The 11,307-nt window shown below is 43.2% G+C and overlaps 1 protein-coding gene across 1 annotated transcript in view; it reads right to left on the bottom strand.

Annotated features, from left to right (window-relative positions):
* Window positions 1–319: 319 nt before the first annotated feature.
* The window catches only part of LOC104344142 (E3 ubiquitin-protein ligase RBBP6-like), a 29,073-nt gene continuing 18,085 nt past the window's right edge, over window positions 320–11,307 (bottom strand). The window contains exons 12-19 of the mRNA XM_086481000.1: window positions 8,578–8,674; window positions 8,421–8,499; window positions 8,269–8,326; window positions 6,757–7,122; window positions 6,316–6,417; window positions 2,603–4,348; window positions 418–1,493; window positions 320–369 (exon numbers count right to left, since the gene is read on the bottom strand). Of these exons, the coding sequence (XP_086337126.1) occupies window positions 320–369; window positions 418–1,493; window positions 2,603–4,348; window positions 6,316–6,417; window positions 6,757–7,122; window positions 8,269–8,326; window positions 8,421–8,499; window positions 8,578–8,674 (3,574 nt within the window). The remainder of the gene's footprint in view (window positions 370–417; window positions 1,494–2,602; window positions 4,349–6,315; window positions 6,418–6,756; window positions 7,123–8,268; window positions 8,327–8,420; window positions 8,500–8,577; window positions 8,675–11,307) is intronic.

Raw genomic sequence — 11,307 nt, 5'->3', positions numbered from 1 at the left:
TCCTTCTGCCAGGCAATTAAAGAAAAATTCAGCTGTGAAAGTTTTCCCAGTAAACCCCACCCAAACTAATTAACAGTGGTTAAAAATAAGGTGACCCAGCAAAACCTCTCATGTTACACGGTCACAACTCACAATCCGGTACAAAATGTTCACTTTCATAAAGCTCTGACGTAAAAACCAAATAATCAAGCAGCAATTTTAAGTGCAGCATGGGGTCTGTCATGTCACTGAAAACGCAACGCTTGAATTTGTTTACATTTTAACAAAATTTCATACAGATAACTTAGGAATTAAGTCTTTTTTTTTGTTATCTGTCGTTCTATGGTGTGACAGATTTCATGCTTTGGTCATCTTTATCTTTATCTTTATCTTTATCTTTATCTTTATCTTTATCTTTATCTTTATCTTTATCTTTGCCGCTCTTCGATTTTTTCTTCTTGTGTTTGTGTTTTTGGCTTTTTTCCAATTCGGTTTCTTTTCCAATGTGTTTCTTATGTTTCTTGTGTTTCTTATGCTTCTTGTGCTGCTTCTTCTCTTTTTTCTTTTTCTTTTTCTTGCCACCTTGACTCTTTCCTGAGCTGGCACTGCTGCTGTGGCTTCGAGTCTGACCCTCCGGAGGGCTTTGATGACAGCTGTGGCTGACACTGGAACTGCTTTGACTTTGACTTCTGCTTGCTTCAGGCTGGTCAGCTGCAGCGGGTGCTGCTGCATCCTCTTCCACCTTATCAACAGCCTTTTCTTTCAGTTCTTTAGGAATTTTTCCTGCAGCTTCCCCGTTTTTTGCAGATACATTACTCTCATTTTCACTTTCATTGTAGTCTGGTCCAAATACAGCCTCACCAGCCTCTTGAGTTAGATCAGAAGAGAGCCGTGAGGAGCTGCTTACCTGAGGCTTGGGCTTGACAACACTTTTATAGTTTTGTCCAGTCACGTTCTCTTTCTCTGAAGATCTGTGGTCTTCGGAAGACTGAGAAATATTTTTTCCATTTCCTTGTGCAGTTGCATGTTCTGAGCGGTCTTCTTCTCGCTGAACACTGCTTGTTCTCTTCTGAGACGTGTCCTTGTCTGACAAAGAATGATCCTGGTCTTTGGTTTTTCCTTTTTCATATAACATCAAACCTTTTGGACTTTTTGCATCTTGCTGGGAGCTTTCACAACTTGCTGCTTTTGTAGTTTTCTGTGTTTCCTCCAAAGCATCCGTCTCTTTTTCATTCTGTTTTGCAGGGTTTGGTGGCTTAGCACTCACATTTTTTACAACAGTAGCAGGTTTTCCTACATTTGCAGGCACCTGGGTAGATTTAATGTCTTCCTCTTCAGACTCAAAGTCATCTTTATCCCACTTTGACTGAGGGACCTGGATTGCAATAATGACACCTTCAGCAGGGGCTGTTACATCATCATTACCATACTCCTCGACGGTTTTAATGACAGTTCGTTTTTTATCTGGCTTTTCTTCAGTCTTTCTAACAGGGCTTCCTCCAGTAGAACTAGGGCTAAGAGGGAAAAAGCATACATTACTAACGGGTGAGGTAGACTCGCCGTCATCTTTTGTATCATTTTATAAAATGGCTGTTGTTTCAATTCTAAATCTTCATTATTTTCAAAAGATGTTCAATTAAGGGAACAAACGAGAAAGGATGAGTCCACTAGCTAACATTATGACCAATTAATTTAGTATCTGCCTACTCTACATTTAATTAACAAACACACAAGATTATCAGATCGGGGACTGTCTGATCTGCTAAGTCCTTCACATCTTACTTCTACCAATGGCAGATAAATTAGATACACATTCTTGTTTCAACATGTGAGCAAGCAATTATGGAGAGGTATACACAACCAAAGTTTTATCCTCGTGTCCCAGTGCTCTTTAGAAAAATATATGTTTTAAAAACTTTTTAGACTATCACGACACTATCTTAAGGCTTCAGCGACATCTTAAATGTTTTGAGTTTGCTTTGTGCTGCTTCTTTAGACGCTGAAATGTAAGTAATAACAGCTCCACACCAGATCACTTTTCTTTTTTTCACATGTCACACAGCAGAATATAGAAGAGAGATCTCCAAGGTAAGTGCCAAACAAGTTGGCACTGAGCTGGAAGCAGAGTAGTTGTGTCAACGTGGTACTGTGCTCAGAGCTAAAATCGGTACAATATATTGGCAACCAAGCTGCTACTTCTGCGAGGTATAATCTCATGTCATACTGACAAAAGTATCTTTAAAATGCAAAATATCGCATGGTATAGACATGTCTGTTATCCTTGCCTTTAACAGTAAGCTGGATTTGAAGGAAGACATAGAGAGGATTCCTCAAAGAGTCAACATGTAATGAGTAAGAAGAGGGGGAAAAAAAAGTCCCAGAAGTAAGGGTCAAACACATCGCCAACGAATCAACGTTATGAGCTTTCTGTGCAGTACAGACTGCTTGTTTTCTTTACCCAAATTCGATCTGGATGCAAGTACAGTTTGACAGGAAAGATCGTAGATGATTCACTCATTTAGCAGGAATTTAACTGTTACTTTCATTACTCACCATAAAGAATTGTACTTTTTTGGGTGCGAGGTGGGGGGAAGAAAGAATAGGAAAAGAAATAATGAGGTACCTGGTGTAATCTACAGGAGCTGAACAAGATCCATCAGCTGCTGTTACTTTTCTTCTCACTTTTCCCTTCGCTTTTTCTTGTTTAAATTTACTGCTGCTCGGCTCAGGTTTCTCAACAGGTTCTTTTGCAAGGGGCACATTTTCTCCACTCGCAACCTCTTTGCCAGTTTCTTGGTTAAGTTTAATCTTTTTTGGGGGGTTGTTAAGAAGAGCAGATTTAACCTTTTCTGGAGTTTGCTCTCCTTTTTCACTATCAGGCTTAGTCTGTGCCATTGGTGATGTTTTCGAATCATCAGTCTCTGGTTTAGAGGCCTTTATGGAAGTGGCTTCATGTTCTTTATCAGCCTTTTCATCTACTTTTCTTTTTCTTTTTTCAGGTTTTGCATCAGAAGCTTTGCTTCTTTCAGCAGGCTTTTTTGACTCGTCCTCTTTGTTAGAGGGCTTCTCCAATTTGGTTTCTTTTGGATAGTCTTTCTTTGCATTTTCCTCCTTGGTTGGTCTGGTTTCTGGGTGGTCTTTCATCACTTTTGGGTGAACTTTCCTTGAGGTACCAAGAGCCTTCCCATCCTTTTGATAGGAAGATGTTTTAACATTGTCTGTCTTTGACAACTCCTCCGCTTTTTTCACAGGAGATTCCATTCGAGAAGACTTTTCACCATCGGTGTCCTCCATCTCTTGAGAAGCTTTAGCTGGTTTTATGATACTGTCTTTCTTAGGAGGAACAGCCACTTCTACTTTTTGTTTTGTCTTGTCAAGTTTTGATTTTGGCTTATCTGTCTCTTTTTTCTCCATTTCAGACACAGGTTTGAGAGCAACAGAATCTGCTTCCATAGGGTGGTCTCTCATGGGGGTGGCACCATCTCTGCTTCGGAGCACGAACAGAGAGTCTGTTTTAACGTCTTCTGCTGTAAGCAGCTCTTTTGGTTTTCTCACACTTTCGAACAACTCCGCATTGGGAAATCCTCCATTCTCATCCCCTTTTCTTCTCTTCTGGTGCTTTTTATGTCCATTTCCTTTGCCATCTCCCAGTGGGTTTTCCACCTCCTTCTCTTTTGATTTTGTAGGATCTTTGATGCTGTGGCTCTCTCTTCCAGAAGGTTTTTCAGGGTAATTTCCAGATCGATTACGATTTCGGTGGCTCTGCCCACCAGGATAATCCTCCCTGCGTTCCCGAGCACGTGGAGAATTCTCTTGTTTGGTCACAGGTGGGCCAACCTTATCTGGAGAAAAGTTCTCTCTGTTCACTGGAGGTTGAGATTGAGTGCCAGCAGTATATCCTTTGTAAAACTTTTCATACCATTCTCTGTAGTACCTTTCCCATTCTTCGTATCTCTCCTTTTCAAATGGATGTCCAAAGTCAACAGAGCTGCCATCATAAGCTTTCATATCACATGGTGGAACTTCTCTGTATCTGTTAAAATACTCCCCTTCTCCTTCCCCTTGAGGTATAGCCTGTTTAGTGGGAGACAGGCCTCTAACTACTGGAGACCTTGACCTTGAATGGTATCTTCTGTATGTGGGTGACCTTGACCTTGAACTGTGATAACCACGTGACCTTGACCTAGAACGATAGTTATGCCTCTTCCCTTTGCCTCTTCTTGGATACGGTGGTGATTGCGAGTAGGAACGAGAATGGGAACGACTAAATGATCGAGAGTAGGAGCGAGCGCGGGAAGAACCGAGTCTTGGCTTGGAGTAAGTATATGAACTTCTAGAGTAAGATGAGGCACTATAGGGAGACTTGGACCTTAAAAAAAGCACAAAACACACACAAAAAAAGAATTTGATTCAAAGCTGTCACTCTCCCCATTTTTTTTCCTCTCAAATTTGGTTTGGTTTCTTCTTTCCTCTCTGTATGCTTCTTTCAGCTGCTGACATAACGCTACTGCAAACTGAAGAACTTGATAACAAGTAAAAATGTCTGCTTACAAGACAGAACAGCTGCTGCATGCAGAAAGGTAAATCTATTTCTACTCACTTCTATCACATAAACTACCATAGCTATGGATTGATTTAAGGTGGTTTATACGAGCCTCTACTTGTAGGTGAACAGGCACATTTTTCACTACTCTGCAACTACATGCAGTGTGAATCGTCTTTGTCACAGTAAGATGCAAAAAGAGCAAGTTTTAATGGCTACAGTACATTATCAAACATCAACATTTAGCCTGAAGACCGTAAAGCTCAATTTTAAATTGCCAGCTTCGTCTATTTAACTTCACTACTTATCTGGCAATTTGCACAGGATGCAAAATACTTGTACTGCAATCTTACATACAGGACTAATTAATGAGCACTTCTAGCCAGATGTCCGAGCAAAATTTTGCACATACTGCTAGCTTTAAACAAGGATAGTGACTGCATTTCAAGAAAAGTCATATCCAAAAGCTTCTAAACTCATCCTCTAGTAAAATGACTCAATGCTGTTACTCTAGGAAAGATACTGACAGCATTACTAACAGTGAGCTATTCAGACTCTTGCCCAAGTGATTTTTGGGGATAGAAGTTGAATCATCCAGTCCATCTGATGACACAGAGGTGGAGTGGACCTCCTCCTGATTCTTCTAGACAATCTGCTCCGTCTCCCGCTGCATCCTTGCAGCTAAACTGAGGAAGTGTGGTCTAGATGACCAGGTAGTGAGGTGGATTGTGAATTGGTTGAAGGAAAGAAGTCAGAGTTGTGGTCAATGGGACAGAGTCTAGTTGGAGGCCTGTAACTAGTGGAGTCCCTCAGGGGTTGGTACTGGGACCAGTACTATTCAATATATTCATCAATGACCTGGATGAGGAAAAAGAGTGCACCGACAGCAAGTTTGCTGATGACACAAAACTGGGAGGAGTGGCTGATACACCAGCAGGTTGTGCTGCCATTCAGCGAGACCTGGACAGGCTGGAGAGCTGGGCGGGGAGACATTTAATGAACTACAGCAAGGGCAGGTGTCGAGTCTTTCATCTGGGAAAGAACAACCCCGTGTACCAGTACAGGTTGGGGGCTGAGCTGTTGGAGAGCAGCGAAGGGGAAAGGGACCTGGGGGTCCTGGTGGGCAGCAGGATGGCTATGAGCCAGTAACGTGCCCTCGTGGCCGAAGGCCAATGGCATCCTGGGGTGGATTAGAAGGGGTGTGGTCAGTAGGGCGAGAGAGGTTCTCCTCCCCCCTACTCTGCCCTGGTGAGACCCCATCTGGAATAGTGTGTCCAGTTCTGGGCCCCTCAGTTCAAGGATGGGGAACTGCTGGAAAGAGTCCAGTGCAGAGCCACGAAGGTGATGAAGGGGGTGGAACATCTCCCTCGTATTGAGAGGCTGAGGGAGCTGGGTCTCTTGAGCTTGGAGGAGAGGAGACTGAGGGGTGACCTCATCAGTGTTTATAAATCCATATAGGGCGAGTGTCAGGAGGATGGAGCCGGGCTCTTCTCGGTGATGGCCAATGACAGGATAAGGGGCACCAGGTGCAAGCTGGAGCACAGGAGGTTTCACATTAACATAAGGAAAAACTTTTTCCCTGTGAGGGTGACAGAGCAGTGGGACAGGCTGCCCAGAGAGGTTGTGGAGTCTCCTTCTCTGGAGACATTCAAAACCTGCCTGGACGCGTTCCTGTGTGATCTACTTTAGGTGGTCCTGCTCTAGCAGGGGGGTTGGACTAGATGATCTTTCGATGTCCCTTCCAACCCCTGACATTCTGTGATTCTGTGATTACGGCCAAGCAAAGCAGTTACCTGGAAAATGAACGCCTACGCTTCTTTTGAATCTTTCTGTATTCCATCAATTCCTTAGCAAAATCATTTGTAAACTCATCGAGTTTGGACTTCTTCTTTTCCCTGTTAAAATAAGATTGACCTTTATTACAAAAAGACACCAAGAGACAAAACATGGCCAATACGAGAAAATGATACTGCAGGCAAATGCAAAAGGTGAACATCCTATTTAGGCAAAATCAGTTTAGAATTCCTACAGGTTTTAGAGAAAGTTTTAGAATTACATTTGTCTTGTTTTAGTTTTAGTTTTGTGTGTTTACCATCAACAGTGAAAAAGTACATGGGAAAAAGCACTGTGTCATTTTTGCTTATGTCAGATGCACTTCAGTGTAACTGCAGTCTGATATGCTATCGAAATACAAAAATGAAAAAGAACACAGCTTCATCGAGCCAACTACTTACTCCTCTTTAAGTCTCCGTTGTTCTCTGTAAAACTCCTCCCTAGAGAAAGGAGGTGCTTGTGTCATTGGGATGGTATTTGAATGAGCCGTTGGTACTGCTGTTGGTACCCAAGCTGATGAGATGTTTGCAGGAGCTGGGGGATATCCTGGAGCGGGGACGGTGTACCCAACAGATGGAGGCTGATCAGGTGGAAAATGAGGAGGAAACAGTGGTGGTCGTACTCCCAGTGGAAAAGGAAGGGCATGGCGTGGTAGAGGATACAAGGGAGGTGGAGGGACAGGCCCGAAGACTGGTGTTGATGCTGGTAGTGTTGGGGCCTGAGTCCTTTGGGTACGTTCACTGTGTGGACATCCTCGATTTGAACTTCTAAAGAAACCCAAAAACATGTGTCACTCTTTGTTATCACTCTGCCCTGATATCAAAGAGGAAAGCGATTGAAGCGGGAGCATGGTGGTGAGCACTCCTTGTTCTCAACTCAAGCATTCTTCTCCCTACTTTCCACTCATTTGAGACTACACTGGTTTCTTGACCCTCATACTTGCCTTCCACATCCTCACCCCCAACAGTTCCCTCAGTCTTCTCTCCTTACGTTCAGCTTTGCGACTGTGGATGGAGGCTGCCCATGCTTAAAAGAGACTCCCACCTCCCACGTGCCAAGTGTCCACCGCTCCTCTGCCACTCCTTGATACACTTAATACTTCACACTTCTGATCTTCAAAGTACTGCACAAAGAGTAACTAATCTCTCAAACTTCTTTTAACTTCTTCCACAGACACTTCCTACGTTGTTGCCTCAGGGCGATGTATTTGGCCTGTTCTTGTCCCTGAATTGTTATTTTCTTGCTTACTGAATTTGAGACTTTAGACAATCTGTGGGATGGATCCTGGTTTTTGTTTTGATTTATCTTTAAGATTTTATAACACAATGCACGCTTACAATCTATCTGCAAGAAATATACCTAAAAAGGAAGGACTAACTTGATACTGCAATAATAGGTAAAACAGAATCCTCTCTCTCCAACTGAGAGAAAGCAGCTTGGCTATTTGAGATGACTCAATTGAAGAAGTTCCAAATTGTCATAAAATTTGACTTTTCCAAGGATTTGCTCAATCAGTATCAACTAAGTTGTTAAAAAAAAGAACATTGGAAGCTGATTTCTATTGGGAAATCAACTTCATCAGCCCTATGCAGCCAGTAATCAGAAGAGTGGCTTTCCACCTGATTTTTTAATTATATTTAATTTTTAGATGTACTTATGGTTTCCTCAGAAAGAGTTCAGTTTTCAGACTCCTCTTTTCAATCATGTATTGCAGTTTTATTTTACATAATCTTCCTGCAAGCACAGATCCCCTTTGTTAAAGCCACTTCAAATTAAGACATTTAAAAACTAATTCACTTGTATTCTCCACAACTATCTGTGCATACTTATTTCATTATAAACCAGCTGTTTTGTAACAGCCTAATTTAACTGGTTACAAGTAGTAAGACAGTGAATTTCAGCAGAATACTTACAGTTCCCACCCTGGTCTGCCACTTGCTGAGTAAATTGTACTGGCTCTCACTGGATTGCCTTTTGGAGTGGGAAGAGGAAAAAAGAAAAAAAATACTATTCAGTTTATCTGAAAACAGTTTTTAAAAGAAATTCTAACGTTCCAGTTACTCACCAGTTGCGGGTAGTGATCGTCCTTGTGGGCCCAGAAGACTTGGTGATGCTGGTTGCCTTAGTACAGGATCCTGATAGCCCTTGTGAATAAATGCAAACAGTCAGAAAATAAGCTCTACTAAAATAGAAGAATCACCGCATGTTGAAATAAAACCTACCTTCTCTTCCAACCAACTGCTGATTGACAGAGAGGAAGATTCAGAAAGCTCAGCCGCCGTCCCCAGAGCAGCAGGAGGTACAACTATACAGGCATCGCTACAAAAAAAGGTCAAATTTTTATTATCCAGTGTTTTGAAGTGCTACTTGAAATATAAAGCGCAAAGTGAGAAAAAGCTGACGACTGTAAATGAAAAAAAAATTAATTAAAAAATAATCTTAATCAGATTTACAAATGCGAAGTTGGGTGATTCCAGAAGAAGCACTGACGAGAAGTCTATTCAGACTACTGGCATTTAAAGATAAAGCTCACTGGAAAAATATTTTATGAAGCTAGCTGCACATGAAAGGATTAGAGTACATATAACCACACACTGAATCTCAGTTTTGGAAGATGCAATAACCGAAATTCTGCTAGAAGAAGTTTATGCACTAGTTCAGAGGCTGCTTTAGAGGTCCTTTTGAGTTGCGATCCTCTGTATTCAATGGTACAGCTGAGCCCAACGGTCCTCTGGACAGAAGGGCTATTTGCACTCAGGGCGCAAAATTGAAAGGATATAAGTCCCAAAAAAGAGTACAGATTTTTAGTGTATTTTCAAATGACTTCACTGGGTTGCAAACTTAGACTATCATGTTTGTAAATACTTCAAATTTACAGCATTTCAATGTTTCTTATCCAAATCTGTATGTGTCACTGACTACACTGTGTATTACTGAGGATGACTTATCATAACACCGATGATAGAAATGTCGTAAGAAAAAAGTAGCATGAAAACACCTGGTCAATTTTACCTATAATCACAGAATTGTAGAATCATAGAACATATTGGGTTGGAAGTGACCTCTAAAGGCCATCTAGTCCAAACCCCCTACAACAAGCAGGGACATCTCTAACTAGGTCAGGTTGCTCAGAGCCCCATCAGGCCTGACCTTGAATGGCTGCAGGGATGAAGCTTCCAGTACGTCTCTGGCAAGCTCTTCCAGTGACCCACCACCCTCATATTAAAGAACTTTTTCCTAATGTCCGACCTAAATCTACCCTTTTCTAGCTCAAAACCATTACCTCTCATCCTATTGCTACAAACCCTTGCGAATTGTTCTTCCCCTGCCTTCTTAGAGGCCCCTTTCGGGTATTGGAAGGTCGCTACCAGGTCCTCCTGGAGCCTTCTCTTCTCCAGGCTGAACAACCCCAACTCTCTCAGCCTGTCTTCATAGGAGAGGTGCTCCAGCCCTCTGATCATTTTCGTGGCCCTCCTCTGGACATGCTTTGACAGGTCCATGTCCTTCTTGTTTTGGGGGCTCCAGAGCTGCACGCAGTAGTTCAGGTGAGGTCTCACCAGGGCAGAGCAGAGGGGCAGAATCCCCTCTCTCGATCTGCTGGCCACACTTCTTTTGATGAAGCCCAGGATGTGATTGGCCTTCTGGGCTGCACTTGCACCCTGGTGGCTCATGTCCAGCTTCTCATCCACCAGCCCCCCCAAGTCTTGTTCCACAGGGCTGCTCTCTAGCATGTCTTCTCCCAGCCTGTGTTGATACCAGCAGTTGCCCCAGCCCACGTGCAGGACCCTGCCCTTGGCCTTGTTGAACCTCATGATGTTCACCTGGGCCCGCCTCTCCATCCTGTCCAGGTCCCTCTGGATGGCCTCCCGTCCCTCTGGCATATCGACTGCAACCACCCAGCTTGGTGTCATCAGCAAACTTGCTGAGGGTGCACTCAGTGCCACTGTCAATATCATTGATGAAGATATTAAACAACACTAGTCCCAGGACAGACCCCTGAGGGACACCACTTGTCACCGTTTTCCATCTGGACATCGAGCCATTGGCCACTACTCTCTGGATGTGTCCATCCAGCCAATTCCTTATCCACTGAACAGCCCACCCATCGAATCCGTATCTGTCCAACTTAGAGAGAAGGATGTTGTGGGGGACAGTGTCAAAGGCCTCGCAGAAGTCCAGAGAGATGACATCCATAGCTCTTCCCTTGTCCACTGATGCAGTCACTCCATTGTAGAAAGTCACTGGGTTGGTCAGGCAGGACTTGCCCCTGGTGAGGCCATGCTGGCTGTCTTGAATCACCTCCCTGTGCTCCATGTGCCTCAGCACAGCTTCTAGGAGGATCTGTTCCATGATCTTCCCAGGCACAGAGGGGAGGCTGACAGGTCGGTAGTTCCCAGGGTCCTCCTTGCTACCCTTTGTCAAAATGAGCGTCATGTTTCCTTTTCTCCAGTCACCAGGGACTTCATCTGACTGCTGTGACTTTTCAAATATCATGGAGAGCGGCTTGGCAACTGCATCAGTCAATTCCCTCAGGACTCTCGGATGCATCTCATCAGGTCCCATGGACTTGTGTACGTTATCATGTTTTTACACTCTTTTTACACTTCTCATGAAAATGCTATGTCTCAGCGTTAATGAGAAATTAACGCACTCAAGAAGGTTTGACACAACTAAATGGTTCCTTCAGGAATTGCTAGCCACCTAAAATCAAAGTGCTTCTGGGGAAAAAAGTTCCTCTTTCAGCGTAAAGCTGTACTGAACGACTGATAAACACTTCCGAGAAAATTCTTGCGTGAAGCACGCTAACGACTTGTCAAAGTGTACTCATTCAAAGTAAAACAAAACCCAGAACTTCCACAATTACCTGGAAGATGTCCCTAATGATACATAAATTGCTAGCTGAGGAGTTTAATAAGAAGAATCTCACTTAAGCATTTTGATGTCATGCTGAC

Source organism: Leptosomus discolor, unplaced genomic scaffold (genome assembly GCF_034619465.1).
Source record: "Leptosomus discolor isolate bLepDis1 unplaced genomic scaffold, bLepDis1.hap2 HAP2_SCAFFOLD_27, whole genome shotgun sequence".
Classification (NCBI taxonomy): domain Eukaryota; kingdom Metazoa; phylum Chordata; class Aves; order Leptosomiformes; family Leptosomidae; genus Leptosomus; species Leptosomus discolor.
The sequence above is the reverse complement of the archived record's forward strand: the minus strand, read 5'-3'. Positions and strand labels throughout refer to the sequence as shown.